The sequence below is a fragment of the Accipiter gentilis genome, chromosome 7 (assembly GCF_929443795.1).
Source record: "Accipiter gentilis chromosome 7, bAccGen1.1, whole genome shotgun sequence".
Taxonomy (NCBI): Eukaryota; Metazoa; Chordata; class Aves; order Accipitriformes; family Accipitridae; genus Astur; species Astur gentilis.
In genome coordinates, this window is record NC_064886.1 from 38,826,931 (window position 1) to 38,843,252 (window position 16,322).

At 42.7% G+C, this 16,322-nt stretch overlaps 1 protein-coding gene and 1 long non-coding RNA gene across 5 annotated transcripts in view; both read left to right on the forward strand.

Annotated features, from left to right (window-relative positions):
* Nucleotides 1–6,109: 6,109 nt before the first annotated feature.
* Nucleotides 6,110–16,322, forward strand: part of CDYL2 (chromodomain Y like 2) — a 61,465-nt gene continuing 51,252 nt past the window's right edge. Inside the window, exon 1 of the mRNA XM_049804360.1 lies at nucleotides 6,110–6,383. Within this exon, the coding sequence (XP_049660317.1) occupies nucleotides 6,360–6,383 (24 nt within the window). The 5' untranslated portion in view covers nucleotides 6,110–6,359. The remainder of the gene's footprint in view (nucleotides 6,384–16,322) is intronic.
* Nucleotides 6,470–16,322, forward strand: part of LOC126040282 (uncharacterized) — a 29,428-nt gene continuing 19,575 nt past the window's right edge. Inside the window, exons 1-3 of one of the 4 annotated variants that reach the window (XR_007506610.1) lie at nucleotides 6,470–6,803; nucleotides 7,337–8,154; nucleotides 9,729–16,180. This is a non-coding gene — a long non-coding RNA (uncharacterized LOC126040282). Of the gene's footprint in view, nucleotides 6,804–7,336; nucleotides 16,181–16,322 lie in introns of those variants that run through there. The other 3 variants (XR_007506608.1, XR_007506609.1, XR_007506611.1) reach the window with 3 other exon arrangements.

Here is a 16,322-nt window from a genome sequence, read left to right on the forward strand (position 1 = left end):
TACAGGAATATAAGAAAATAATGTGTGCCATTTGCTCCTGCTTGATGTATATCATGATTTCCTAAATCTGTTGAAAATTCAACTGTTGAGTCATCAATTTTGAAAGCTCTGTATACACAGGGGTTCCCATATGAAATTGACTTCTACATGATCTACGCTTTCCCAATTTTTTTTGCCTTAGTTGGAAAGTTAGCAAATCTTTCAACAGGAATGTTTTGGCACCTTCCTATTATCTATGACAACATGTCAGGTGGAAAAACTGCATTCGCAAACAAGAGGGAGCAGAATATGGAAAGATGTTATTTTTGGTGTCATTGGGAGGTACTGGCAAAAGAATCAATGTGTTCAGACAAAGATAAAGCTATCTAAATTTTCCACATAAGAAAAGATGCAACAGTGATTAGCTTCAATCCTTGCTGCCAGACATGGTTCTAGCTTCATAAAATAAGATGGTGAATGATACAACTGTACAGCAAGAGGAACCTGAAAAAGGAGAGATGAACGGGTGTGGAAGGCACTTAAATTCACAGAGGTTAAAAGAATACTTTCACTCATTTCCATGTTTTTTTGAATGAGGCCCTACATAATCATTTATGTTACAGAACAAGCATGTGTCCTGGTAAAGCATCTTCTACAATGGCTGTTTTGTGGCTGTGATAATAATCCATGGAAAACATACCTTTGCTGACTCACACCAGAAACCAATTCTGAGCCACTTCTATCTGATGCAAAACCTTACTCACTACCATGTTTTCTTTAGTGACTCCTGTTAGGGAACACTGCTTGTACTGTTTTATGGAAACATTGTTTTGACAATGAAGTCTACTCTAGCAGGGTAATTTCTGTACTCACCTCTTTCTTCTTGCAATGGTGTACACGATTGCTGCTTCCTTCTCCTGTGACACACTGTTCCATGCTTTAATTTTTAAGGTAGTTTTTTCTCCACCTCTCTTTCTCACAAGATGTCAGTCTGTTAAAATGACTGCAATGAGTTGGTCCTCATGCTTGCAAGGAGATCTGTAAAAATCAATAGATCACATGAATCATCTCACAGAATCATGGCACACATTATACTTAATATGAGATATTTCACATAGAAAGCAACTGACAAGCAAATACGTGCTAAGCAATGGGACTTCCTTATTTTTTAAGTCTAGATGAATAGTGACAAGGATATACAACTACATCACATGGACTCCCATATGAAGTATTAACGTATTAAGGTCTTCTTCCATATATCTTAGTTGGCATCCATTTTTTCATGCATCCTTGGTCAAAGTTTCATTTTTCTCCTTCCCAAAATAAGGCAAAACTATATTGGCCATACTTAACAGAACAGAATCATAAAGTTGTAAGAAGTAAAGACAGTTTTCAGAACAGCTGCCATTAAAATATACTTTCAACCCTAGAAAAGTTCCGTTCCATGGCATATGCGGTACACCAACAAATAAACATTACTTAGTTTTCTATATGTTACTGTTTGTTTCATTACACTGTGGTATTTCAGATTCTATTTCAAATGCTTCCTCTTGACGATAAGTAATTGCATGTTATAAGATCCAAAGAAGGGTTTGGAAGAAGACAGTAATTTAGCATCAGAATCAAACGATCACAACTACTCGTCTGCTTTCAAAGACAGCATGGCACAGTGCAAATATATTGGGCTTTTCCCAAGTCTACTTCTTCTTGTCACAAAATAATGTAAATAAATTACTCAACAAAAAAAAAAAAGCACCTTCATATTTTCCTTTCACATTCATCTATTCTCTAATTTTTAGATGCTATATGTATGCTAAGGATATCCTCACCTTGTTTTGCAACTCCTATTTGGCTTCTTATCTTGGATAATTTTTCTGACAAGCTTCCTGAGTTATTTTGCTCTCTCTCAGACTTAACAGGTGAGTATACAGCCATCACGGTACCAAGACGTAGGAAATCCATTATCCTGCCTATCACCCAGCCAGAACAGTGGCGTCATAAATGACTCTCCTCTTCCTGCTGTAGCTACTCCCCATTTCCTGTCAACTCTTTCCTTTATGAACTCACTTAAACACTTTCTTTCATTTTCACCCTCACTGACTTTTTCCATGTTCTGGTCATCCTCCCTTCCTTGGTTAGAGATAAACATCTTGTTACCTTGTTCCCTGCTTTCACTTCCAGTTGCTGCTGCTAAATTATTCCCTTTTGCCTCCCATTTTTTTCACACAGCCAAGGCTTTGCACAGCTTTCTCCTTGCATTCACCTTTGGTTCCTTGTCCTTCTCTCCTTCCTCTCACTCATGCCTTGTTTTCACCCTTTGTCACTTAATTGTCATACCTTAGTACAGGAATTCTCTCAATTTCTCCATTTACCAAATTCTCGCCCATCATTCAGTTCCCTCTTCGAGAGACAATGCAGTCCTTTATAGTGACTTTTCATAGAGATTGCTGCCAAAATGCATTATTCGACTGTACACTCCTTGTGGGAACTGTATTATTGACTGCACAGTATCTACAGTATTTGTATAGCACTGGACAGACTGACTAAACAATTAATAACAAATCAATGGCACAACTACGACAACAGTATTTTAACTTTCTGAAATATAATAGTTTTGGTTTTAAGTTTATTTAGTCTGAGAGATAATTCCTATAATTAAAGTAGTGGAAACCAGAGCATCCACCAAACCAAAAGAAGTGTTCAAATGTGACGTATCGCACTTGGAATGCCTCCCTCGCTTGCATTGCTCTCTTGGGATGGGAAATAGGAGAAGGCGGCGAAACAATAAGAGTAATGAATAATCACATATTTAGCAAAAACATTCAGTTTAGAGTTTGTAATTTGTACAAAAATCTGGATTTTGCAGCAATTTCATTTCACAGTAAAGATACTTCCATTTAAAGGCAATTAAAATTGGAAAATATGTATTTCCAGAAAATCTGTTATCAGAAACTTTAAAAGAAATTGTAATAAGTTTAAATATTTCTATTTTTTCCGAAAGACTCAGAGGTATACCGCATGACTTGACTAGTTACAAAACAGACCTGCTGGGCAAATGAAGGTCACTTGGATTTTTTAAAACTGAAAATGTCGTTTTCCGCTAAATGACAGGGAAATACACTGAAACCACAATCAACTTTTCCTGGGTTTGACAATCGCAAAAGTCCTCTTTCTGCTCCTCACTACTGACTCACACACCACTGCATCCCAAGGGACTGCGTACTCTAAAACAAGGAACGAGTAATCAGGAAAAAGATGTTTCCCCTCTTCAAAGTATTCACTAAAACATTCATCCTTTCAAAACTTCTAAACTAATATTTGCTTGGGTTGTAAATCTTATGGCAACAATATTGACAGTGTTAATGTGATCTAAACACTGTACAACGTAAATAAAATTTTCTAAAATATAGACCAGGTCATGGAGATTTCTTCCAATATGGTGCAGGGTGGGCTGTTCTAATTTAAGCTGTCTGAGAGCAGAGTAACAGCAAAGACGAGAAAGAACAGTCTGATTATTAGACCTGTCTCAAAAGAAAAGACATACATTCTTCCACAGCTTGGGAAGGGACATTTTTTTAATTCATTCAAGACACCTTTGGAGAAAGTTGATGCTATGAAGAAAGGCAATGGTTCCAGAGAAGGAATATTTTAGAGTGCATTTGAAAAATGACTCACTGGATTTGACTGCCATTTTGTTTACTGCTGTGGAAAGCAGCAAAGTAGTAGGTGTAATAAAGCAGACTTTGAAGAGGAATGTATTAAAATGTCTACTTATCGATGGAATATTCTGCTCAATGACCACTCCGAAGAGCTGATTCGCTACTGTAAACAATAAAAGTCACTTTACAATAAGACAAAGTAATTGATTTATCAAGAAGAAACCATGGGGTGTGATCATTAAGTAATGCATTTCTTGAAAATTAAGAAATGTTTGCTGCACTAGTTACTACAATTGCTAAAGGCATGGGTAGTTTACAGTATTTCTTAATCTTTTCAACATTTTGCTCTTCAAATATCAAATCCCAACAACGCAAATATCTCTGGCAAATTGGAAATGAGAGAACAACCCTCCAGTTACTTCAGTTCAGATAAACAGTTACGTTTTATGTAAGCAGAGTGTCTTGTCCTTAGGAATTCAACATTATCACACCATGCAGCAGACCACACAAACCATAAACATCTTTGAGCTCCAAACTACCATAAGATAGTTTTTATTGAACTGTAAGTCAATACTAAACTGGTTAGCTGGCAAGTTCATAATCACCAGAGGTAATATTCACAGTTCAGGAAATAGGGTCAACCAAGAGCTGGATGTGCATGTGTTATTTCCTACTTTCATGATAAAAGGTGGCAATGTTAAAAATACCCAATATCGATATTTCAAACAGGAATTGTCTCAGTTGGAAGAGTCTTCAGCTTCACCCCACTTGGACCATGCCGGGATTTTCAGTCATAAATGAAATTTCAGATATAATTCAACACCAGCGACATTTATTAACCATGCCGAGCCTTACTGTATAATACTTACTGTATTATACTGCCGCTCAGATAATAGTCTGGGCAGTGCCAAGTGCCACATTAATGCGGAGTGCACTGTTACACAAAGGACTGAAATCAAAAGATGAGAAACGCCAACACACTGAAGACAAACGAAAGCCACAACCATGGCAAAGCCAGACCGCGCGGTACTTGGTCTTGCTCCCAGACTCCGGGGGAATGACTACCAGAGGCCAGCTGTGAGGTGAGAACATGGCGTCTAAGGGCCGGTAACAACTACAGCCGGCTGGCTACGAAGCCGAGGTGTGAAGGACTAGACAAAACAAACCCTAACGGCGCTCTTTCGTACCGATAAAGATAGTATCGAGAGGACGCTCAACACTTTACCTGGAGAAACAAATCCTTCGCAGCACGAAGCTGCAGGAACACGACTCGATACTCAAGCGGCCTCCACAGAGCACAGCCCTTCGCTTCGCGGTGGCCACGGCATCGCGCTAAGGGCCTTTCGCCGCGCACCGGCTCCCGTCTCCTCAGGACTCCATCGTGCCCGGTGGAAAGCGGGGGCTTCCTCTCGCGACGAGCTAGTTCGTCTTCACTCACGGCCAAGCTGGTGTGAGAAAAACCTCCTCAACCTGGGAATCCCCGAGCAGGAGGTGTTTTGGTGGAGATGGCGGATAAAGGCAGGCGGGAGGTGGAGATGCCGCCCGGCTTGCTTGGTGCCACCTTCACGGGGATCCCTCACTCGGGCGAGCCGCCGCGCTGGGCCGCGAGGACGCCGACGGCCATGGGGCGGCCCTTTTCCTGGGAGGAAAGGCCCGGGAGGCTCCGAGACGGCAACCGCCGGCAGCTTCGTGCCTCCCCGCGTCCCGCAAACGCTTCGAAACGCCGGCCGCCCAGTGCCTCCACGTGAAGACCAGGTGGCGGGGGAGGTCCGTGGCTTCCATTTCCTGGAGAGGGCTGGCTAATTTGCAAAATGGCTGCGAGGGAGCGGGAGAGGCCTCTCCTCGCCTGGCGGAGGCCGAGAGGTGGTCCCCGAAACCCTCCGACCCTCGGCGGGCTGCCCCTTCCTCGGGGGGCTGCCGGAAGGGTTCCCGCCAACCTCCATTTCCTCGGCGATGGCCATGGGGTGGGTGGGGCGGCCATGAGGCGCCGAGGGGGCGGGAAGGTGGCCGGCAGGGCCGCCCGAGGCCGGCGGCGGGGAGTCGGCCCCGCGACCGCCTCTCCCCGCGGTGACCTTGGGCGGGCGCCGCGGCCCTCCCCGCCGCGCGGCCGCTCCTTCCCTCTCCCCCACCCCTTTATTTTTTTTTTTTATTATTATTATTATTTTTAATTATTTATTTATTTATTTAGGCCGCGGGAAGAGTTTGAAGCCCTCCCAGCTCGGAGCGGGGGGCTAGAAGAGGAAAGGCCGCTCCTCCGAGCGGCCCCGGGACTTTCCCTGCCGGAGGGCGCGGAGACGGGGAGGGGGGGGGGGGGGACGGACGGACGGGACCCGTCCCGATCCCCATCCCCGTGTCCGTGTGTGTGTGTGTCCCCTCCTCCCTCGGGGCGGGAAGGTGGCGGCGGGCGGGGTGCGGAGCGGAGCGGGGCGGAGGGGAGAAAGGGGGGGGGGGGGGGGCGCCGGCCCCGCCGCCGCCGCCGCCGCCGCCGCCGCCGCCGCGGGGGAGACGCGGCTCCCGGCGCTGTGCGCCCGAGCTGCTGCTGGTTACGCCAGCCCCGCCGCCTGCCTCTCTGCCTCTCCTCGCCTCTGATTCTGCGCACAGCCAGCCCCAAAGCCTGTCATTCTGCAAAACACAGTTTACTCAACAGAGAGAGCGAGTGGGGGAGCGGGAGAGGTGGGAGAGAGGGAGACGGCGCGGAGGAGCCCAGTCCCGCAACCCAGCATGGCTTCAGGGGACCTTTACGAGGTAGCGGGGGGTGCCGCGGGGCGCCGCGGGGCGGGAGGGCGGCGGACCGGGGGGGGGGGGGTGAAGGGGGGGGGGGCGCCGGCCGGGGCGCCGCGGAGGGCAGCGGTGGCGCGTTCGGGAGCCGCTCCGCGGAGCCCTCGTAGTTGCCGAAGAGCGGAGGAAACCGCCGAGGGAAGGGCCGGGGTGGAGGGGCAAAAAGGGCTGGCGTGTGTGCCGGAGGGGGGGGGGGGGGAGGGATGGAGCGGCTCCCCTCCCTTCCCTCTGCCTCTCTCTTTCTCTTTCTCTCTCTACTTTCCATCGGGCTTGATCTTAGCAGGCCTTGCAAGAGAGAAGGAGGAAGGAGTGAAGGAGAGCGAGAGTTAGCGGTAGGATGGGGAGGCGATCGCAGTGTGATGAGCCCGGAGAGTGGAGAAAGTCCAGGTAAAGTCATCGGCGCTCTGGACGTGCTGAATGTGCAGATTAGTGCGAAAAAATGCGCCTTAGCGCTGCCGGCAGGCGCAGGGATGGAGGCGGCTCTGCGCCCGCTGTGCAAAGTGCAGGAGCCGGCGCCAGGTTGCTTCACCTCGCGCCCGGGGTGCTGCGGGGGCGGCGGGGGCGGCGGCCGGGCGGGAGCGGGGGGCCGCGCCGCGCCCCCCCCACCCCCCCCCACCCACCCCCGGCACCGCGCCGGGCTCCAAAGTTTGGCGGGGGCCCCGCTCCGGCGGGGACGGGCGGCCCGGGGTGCGAGGTGGGGCGGGCGGCGGCGCCCGGTCCCGGCGTCCCCGTCTTCGTCCGCCGTCCTTCCCTTCCCCCCCCCCCGGCCGCAGCCCGGCGTGGGGTGTCGTTTCCCCTCCACCCCCCCGGGCCGAGCGGCGATGCATCGGGCGACGGCCGCCCCGTTTCCAGGTCGGGGGCAGGGAGAGGAGAGGGAGCTGGCAGGCGGTCGGCGAGACCCAGCCAAATTTTGACCTCAGGCACCCGGTTCGGATGCCCAAACTGAGAACAAGTCTAGCCACTCTCCCCGTGCCAGAGAAGAAGGAGGGAGAAAGCAGAAATTGAAAATAAGACAGGCTGGACCCGGGTGTTTTGCATAGCCAGCTCCAGTCAGTGGAACCGGGGTGGCAGTCTCCCATCTGAAACCGACCAGACAAGGCTGGACGTCCTACAGCAGGCAGCCCCTGGACCGGAGCACCTCCTCAGGCTCCGCATTTCCCGGTGAAATGGCCGGTTGCGTTGTTGTGGTTGTCTGGAGCGCACAAGTTTAAGGGCTAGGACAGGAACGATCACCTTCCAGTTGGAGCTGTGCGCCGATGATTAGGCGCTGCTCAAACATCAGGGTGTGCTTGGGTGTGGAATTGCTGCGGCGGTTCGTTGGACGTGGTTGGACTTACTCTCCGTTTTGATGATCTTGATGATCGGCTGTCAGGTCTTAAGGGCAAGAAGCAGAGGATCTGGCTGGTTTCACATAGACGGTTCTTACTTTGTCATGGTCTTTCAAAGTCTTTAACAAAGGTCATGGTTAAGGGATGTCATTGCTCCATTAGGACTTGATTTTGCTGAGTGGGACGCAGACTGCCTTTCAAGTGGACCGCACTTATGTTCTCCTACATGGTGTAAAATTATCGGAAGTACATGATGATTCGAATAGTAACATTGACCTTTTCCCCACCATTTTGCAGTATCTGTCATATTACCTTGCAATTTTAAGGATATTGTGTGTCAACTGTATTGATGTTGTGGCTCCGGCATAGCCAGTGGGAGTTCTGTGAAGAACTACTTTGAACTTGAAAAAGTTAGTGATAAAATTTTGTATTAGTAACTTCTGGGATGCATAGAGGATCTTTGCCTGGTCTTGTCTAAGTTTTCTTCAGATGTTTGGATTAGTTCTAGAAGGAAGTAAAACTAGTACCTCTTAGGCTAACAGTAGCCACGCTGGTTTAGCTCCTACTCATCATTAAAAAATTCTGCTTTTTTATGATCTTTGTGTGTTATAAGACGATGGCATTTGGCAGTTGGATGTGGGCTGTGCATTGAGTACTGCTGCATAGCGTATGAGTGATGCTGCTCAAGTAGTAACCTGGCATGGAGCTGTTCTGTGAGAGAGCAGACTTCTAACCCAGTCTGCAGTCAATTTTAGGCCCAGTTGCCTTGCAGGCATTTGCATGGATGAATGTGGATTGTTAGTACTGTGGTTCAAAGCCTCTGAATCACTTCCTTTCTTTGTTACACCATTTGAACTACTTTTGCTTATCTTTGTATAATACGGAAAAATTGTATCCACCAGAACAGGTAAGTGGAAGTATGGCTATTCATTCCTTGTTGCTTGAGGTGTTTGGAATATGACCTTCTCGGCTGGTCATGGTGTAAAATCTTTATCTACTTGTCGGACATGTGGGACAAAGTATGTGCAGGGCTTCGATTATCAATCCATCTACATTTTGCATCTCCACTGTGAAGTTCTCCATGATGGAGTTCACGAGAAATGTCTAGAAAGCTGAAGAGTTTGTACATCTAGTAGGTAGCAAGTGTGTAGATGGTAGTAGCTTCATTTAGAAAAAGACTCAGCTTTCCCTCCCTGCTCCTTCCCACTCCACAAAACCCAACTGCATCAAAGGGACACACTAGAAAGCAGCAGTGGTTTCCCACACCAGCTAGCGTGTGAGATGAAGTGCTTTGTGCCTTCAGAGCTGACACCTCCATTCTTGCTTGGATACATCACCTTTTCTGTCCTCCTGAACAAGTAAAACATTATGTGGATGGCAGGATGACCATTAAACAGTTTCAAGATTTTAGCTTGAAATTTGTTGGGGCTGTTGGTGTAAATAAATAATTTGGGGCTTATGGTGACATTCCAAAGGTATACTACGCTCCTGATTCCTCTTTGACTCCATTAGGAATATCTGAGTCCTTCAAGGATTCTTACTGAACTTCAGCAAATAAGACAATAATTACCTCTGCAACTGGGAGTATTTAATACTGGCTGCAAAATGATTTTTGTTAAAGCCAATCATGATCTAGGAGCCATGATAAAGCACATTAAAAAATACGGTCTGTATTACCTATACTAACTTCTCATATTGTGGTGGCACTCAAGAAACTGAAATATAAAATTTTAAGTTTTGGAAATAGATGTGCATATTTATCCTGTCAGTTCATTAATTTTCTACTCTTGTGTTATTTTAAAATGCTTTTCAACCTTTTAAACTTAAAGATAAATTCAATTAATATCTTTGTATTGAAGCAAAATAAGAGCACAGACAAAATAACTTCAGTGTTTTGTTAATTAGGTGCCTTTTTTCTAGTTAGATACGGCTTCTAATCACCTGAAATACCTCCTATTATGTTTCTTTTACAACTGTAAAACAGGTACCAATTTATTCTAGAAGCAAAAGAACACCCATTGGGAATTCTGTGTGTACTGGTAGTCAGTTCTGGATTTGTGTATTAGAACCAAGACAGTTTACATCAAAAGCGAGTTACTTCCGTTATATGATAGAAGGTAGGTATTAGTTTTTAAGTTTTACTTTTAAGTAAATTTTTTTTTTTCCTTTAACAGTAAGGAATGCTGTATATATTTTTGTGTAATTCTCAGGCTCTATAAAATACTAGTTTGGCTTTGCTTGACTTCCATGTTCTTACGACTTCAAGCTTTTCTGAGTGGGTGAGAGTGTCATGGAATATTCCTTTCTTTTTTCTGCGCCCCCCCCCCCCTCCCCCCTTTTCTCATAAGAGGTAACCAGTTAAATATTAAAGAACTCTGTGTGCATATTCCTTAGAAATAACAAACTGAAAATAAAGGACTTGACAAAAGGGTATTCACAGTGGCCTTCAGTAAGGCAGCCCTATTTTGCTGTATGATTCATATACGCTGTTGGATGTGTTGATAGGAAGTCCTCGTTAATTTTGATAACAGACAGAAAGGGTAATGTATTTACGCTTAAACACCAAGTCTGTTGATTCACATTAAAGTTGTCGTCAGTAATTGGAAGTAATATTTTGTATTTTCCATGCACAATTTAGTTCTCACGTTATCTGAACCCAAATAGTTCGCTCACAAAGGCCCTGGTATTAAAAGTATATAAGATGGCTTTAGAGGGGAAAAAATTCAGTATGAACAGTGCACCTAACTTTATTTTTCCTAGCACAGAGTATCCTGTTTACTGCAATAAAATTCCAGTTCATTGGTGAATATATGAATCAGTTATCAGTATCATAGAATCATAGAAACATTTAGGTTGGAAGAGACCTTCAAGATCATAGAGATGCTCATGAAGCTGACTGATGCTTTTTTAATTTAATGTTTTGGGGGTTTATATACAATGAACACAATTAGACATTCAGGGACGACGATGTTGAAATCTAAAGTCTTATTTTAACGTTGTGTCAGATTATATTACAACACCTTAGGTAAGTGATCTAAAGATTATAGCTAAATCTCTGAAGGGGACTGTCACATGCATATATTTCTGGATCACAATAATAAAATCGGTCTTTAAAACTCAGCAGTTTTTGCATTAAAGTGTTGCTCTTTGTGGAAGGGTGACATTTTTAAAAAGGCATCTTCTCACCGAAGTGGTACAAGGCCCATGGATAGGAGGCTTGTCCACCATAGTGACAGGTTTCAATTAAATTAGTCTGTTTATGCAGCTGTGTAAGAATGAGCTGCGGTTTATTTTAGCTCACATGATCCACCAGAAAGATAATGTATTTCCAGATGAGTTACAATACCTCCCATTTATACCTGCACTCAGGCACCAGCAAAGTCAAAACTTGAAGATAATAATGGCCCTGTTCGGCCTACTGAATCTTTATTACCTGTGGAGACATGCAAATCAGAGAGAACATGGCTGAACTTTGGACGCTAGGTCTGATTTGCAGATGCAGAGTTTAGAAAATAATCTTTGTTTTACAAAGTGAGGAAATGCAAGGTTTTGAGCATTGTGGCTTTCCATCTTGCATCTCTTTCAATGGAGTCACTTTTTAGGAGAGACACATACTTAAGCCTGCTTATTGAACTGGAAAGCAGAAATCTGTTTTTAAAGTATTATTTCACACGTATCTTCTAAGACAGAAGTGACTTGCAAGAAGATGGTATATTTAAGTAAACATTCTTATTTCTCAACCTAAATCAACCTCTTTATTGATATAAGAGTTCCATGTTGAAGGAACAAGACTGATTTCACATGCAGAAAACAGTGACTTGAAGTAGGATCTGGGGAATATAGAACAGAGTTAAGCACCTACTCCTTCTGTAGAAGGGCAAGCTATGGGTACAGTGCTGACTTCAGTAATACCAGGCTTGTTCCTACCAGTTAAGCATCTGGTCATCTGTAAGTACACCTTTTTTTTTTTTTTTTTTTTTTTTTTTTTTTTTTTTTTTTAGTGGAAAAGCTTTATTAACACCTATTTTGAAGAATTGGCTATTTCTCTGTACATTGTCATTGATCTGTTATCAAAATCAGTTTTTAGAAGACAACTGTCCTCAAAATAAGGTAACCTGTGAGCAATATTACCCTCAGTCAGTAGAAATCTAGAAATCTTGCTGCCCGATGAAAGTTTTCAGGACTCTGTTCCAAATTAGGTGTGATTTGCAGTGCAGACAGTATTTTTCAATCCTAAGTGGGCAATCATCTGGACAATAGATTAAACTGAAGTATAAAGCCAATAACAAAGAGTTAACCAGAGGTCCCTTCTGCCCGGGTCTTGTAGTTCTCCAAGTTAAAGGTACTGAGTGAGTTTCAAAAGCCTAACTGGATAACTCTGGCAATATTCATTATCTTACTAAGAAATTCCAGTGTCCAGCCACATATGGAACATTACAATGTACATAATGACTGTCTTGTTTACCTACAACGTCACTTTGTTACCACGGTTCCAACTTCCTCATTACATTGTAAACTGCTTGGCATATTTTGGGACACTGCAAACCAATTAATTTCTTATGCATGTTACTGTTTTGTTACTATCTTGGTGAAGTGTTTTATCTGGATCTCAAGATACACATCATAAGCATACTCCTGCTTGGAAAGGCTACTGAAAATATACTCTGTATCACTCTCTAAAGCCTAAACACATGCAGTGAAGATTTTCCCACCACCAAAGACACCGAACTTAACATGTTTCCCTTCATTGTCTAGGTTCAGTGTTCATAATCATCTAAAGATTTAAATGGCATAAATTTTTGTAACGCTTTCTGAATGACAAATACAGTGCTTTACTTTGGGTTGGTCTTTGATTCAAAATTAAAATCCAGCAATAAACTCATTGTTTACTAACTGTTTCTGAAAGTTAAAATATTTAGAGAGAGACAGTTCAAATAATGGCAAAATTTAAATGTGGTCTAATATTGAAAGAAATTGCCTAATTATTTTTTTTAAATCAATGGAGTAATTGTGATGGTCAGCTATGCTGTAAATAGCATTTCTTTGTCCATTCATTTGACTTTTAGCAGTATTACGGTTTCTTGGCTCTGTACATTTTCATCAGTGGAATCCCTATTTGTTGTTCCTCCTTATCCATATATTTTTCAGACAATTTCTGCAGCATGTTTTATGACACTGGCATCCTGACACTGGCAAAAAAAGATTAATTAAATATTTAACTATTCCTTGTGTTTAAACTATTAGAAAAATATATCAAACAATTTGAAGTGAAATATTTTCAATGTAGGGCAACTAGTAGTGGGGTATGTTAATGCTGGCTTGCTTTACATTCATGCAAATAAGAATATTCTGGTTTTGACAAAAGGAAAATCGTCCTTTTGGCCTGATGAATAACAATGTCACACTCTTTGTTTATTATCAAAGCTTTAGACTGGTAACATTGCAAAGCTGAAGGAAATACACTTCAATCTGTTTACTTCTATTACACAGAGAAAATGTAGATTCCATCAGTCATAATACAAAATATTGTTGCAAATCTGTTAGGTCTCTAAAAACTTTCACAATAAGTTGATATGATTGACCTGTGTAGGAAAAAAATTATTCTTGTTGCGGCTTACCAAAGACGGGGAAATAGGTTGACTCTTGCAGAATTATAAACGGTAGCAGCACGATCGGGAGACTACAATAAAACACTAAAGCAAAAACAGTATTGAAAACATCTGTCAGAAAGACACTTCTCTTTGAAAATAGCAGTTGCCCCACTTGGGCTTTGCTAGATTTCTCACAGACCACCCACAAAACTCGCAATCCTTTCCTTCAGAGGGGCAAAACAGGAACAATGAGGATATTTTCTTCCATAAGGCACTTCGCTGCATTTATTTAGATTTTGTGGGGTTTATTTGAAATCATCTTATAATAATGTAATCACTTACATGTGCTTAGCATCCAATGGATTAAGAAGGGATACAAGGGACTACACACCACTAAGTCTGAGCTCCATTGCACGCAAATCGGTAGCGCCTATAAAAAGAAATAGAATCAGCAGATACATGTGAGCATGTCTTGGTTTGGAGAAGAGTTAACAAGAATTTTTAGAGGAAAGTCACATCTCACAGAACTCTTCGTCAGTATGTGGATAAGAACGGCTCTGGCTGGTGTAAATGGATTTTCAAAAAACCTTCTGGTAAGTTCCCACAGGAGCAGCTGCTAATGAAACAAAGCTGTTGTCTAGAAGGGTTGGTCATCTCTTAGACTACCTGGTTCACAGAGAGGAAGCAATGAAGGGTAGTTATGGTAGAGTGTCCAAACATCAGTACTGGGACCTGTGTTGTACAGCAGAACCATCAATTATTTGAAAAGAGTCGCATTTACTGCTGATAATGTATAGATTATTATTAGCATTGTCAAGAGAAAGGTTGACAGTGAAGAGCTGGATGAGAGCAGCTGAAATACGGTGTTTATAAATGCAAGCTAATGATCAAAAGAAAGATAATTCTGACTATACATGCATAATAATGAGCCCTGAAGAAGCCATTACCATTCAGGAGAGATCTTGGAATCATTGTGGAAAGTTTTTGGGTGTGTCTACATTAGTATTTTAATTTGGATCAGATGCGTGCTTTTGAAGTGAATCTCCCTGTGATCCCCATCTACCACACCTCCGTTTGCATCACAGAACTGTCTTGGAGAGCAGCGACCACACTCCCTTCTGGTGAAACTAAACCAGAAAATGCATTGCAGCTCCTAATGAGTGTCCAGTCCATGGGACCAGACTACTGTTTATCAGAGGTAAACCTCAGGCATAGAGAATTTTGGGTGTTATTAAAAAAAGCAATTGAGAATGAAATGGAAGATGATCACCATCACATCAGTGGGGAATACCGTTGTGCTTCCACATCTGCCATGCTGCACCCACTTCAAGAGGAACACAGAACTAGAAATAATGCAGAGAAGGACTAACAGGGTGTTGCACAGTATGGAATGGCTGTCAGTGAAAAGACACCTTATGACAACTTTCTGGCTGGCAGAAGAAGTGATCGAGGAAGATATGAATGGTATGGAAAAAAACAAAGGGGGGATGATTAGTTAATTCAGTGATGAATGCTATTTCTTATTGCACAAGAAAAGGCATGCAGCAAATGAAATGATTAGGCAAATAACTGAGACAAAGGAAGTACTTCTTCACAGTTATTTAAATCTTGGAACTTGGAACTCATTGCCATGGGATGTTGTGGAAGTCAGAACTGTAAATGATTTCAAAGAATGGTAAAACAGCTTCTTGGAGGATAGATCCCTTTATACCTTTCAGCACAAAAAAATCTTTAAACTGCTAATCACCAGAAGCTAGGAGGGTAGAGCAAGGGCAGCACTTACTCTACAGATGCTATTTCCTAAGCATTCAGCACTAATTTCTATTAGAATATACAACATGTTGAACTAAATGGACCTTTAGTCTGACCTCATATGGCAGTTCTTAGTTTTGTACTTACTACAGTCATTAAACAAACGTAGGTGTTGACTAAGATGTTGATATGGCCTGCAAGGATTGCAAACATACTTGCCTTACAAGTTGTATTCTGGTATTCTAATTGCTAATCGTTGTCAGTTAGTATCCTTGCAAACTAAAGGACAAATCAAAATAGTGGATTCAGTTTCCAACATAGAAAAATCAGTTTCTCTTTTAGAGAACTCACAGTCTAGACTTCTAACAAGATGCAACAGGTGGTAGAAGCAAACAAAAGAGTAGAAGAAGGGAGGAGGTGATGAAGTAACATTGAATCAAGCATGCATAATAAAAATGAAGTTTTGGCACATAGCCGTAGCTCTGGCTAATAACTGGGGTAAAAGGGATAAAGAAGCTAGAAAACGTTTGAGTAAATGCATGGAATGAGGCAAATGATCAAGTCAGTATTATTAGAAAGTTACATTAATGTAATAAAATGTTTCTGATGGACAAAACCAGCTTTCTCCTACTTCTATGAGAAAAGCATTTCAGCATCTAAAAGGGTTTATCCACAACTTTTTGCTGTATTTACATTTTTGGATGGTCTTCATATGCTTCCTTAATGCTGTACAGGTTGTTAATACACATTTATCAATCTTTAAAGGCCTTACCTGAATATACATTTAAAAGCTACTAACTTTTAACAAACCCTTCAAGTTGCTATTGCATTGGGGGTTTTTTCCAGAAATGGTGATTACTAATATACTGAAATATAAACAGTCTAATTTCTAACTGACCAGCTCAACTTGTCATATTCTTTCACACATACAAAATTAACTTTTTTTCTGACATTACTTCACAGTCACTGCAATGAGCAGTGGTATTGAAAACTGTTCTCAGATGTCAGGCTAACTATGAAGGAGAGAGCTTTGCTTATATATCTTATTAGTCTTAGTAATAAGAGAGATATTACAAAATAAAGTGTGACATTACAGTTTTTAAAAGACTACTTTGTGAAATTTGTTTGACTATGCTGATGGACTTCCCTTTAAATGTTCTGCAGTTGAAATTTGCTCTAATAATATTTTTGAAACTGTTAAATCATTTCCCTTTCTGGAGAAGGGACTGTTTTGT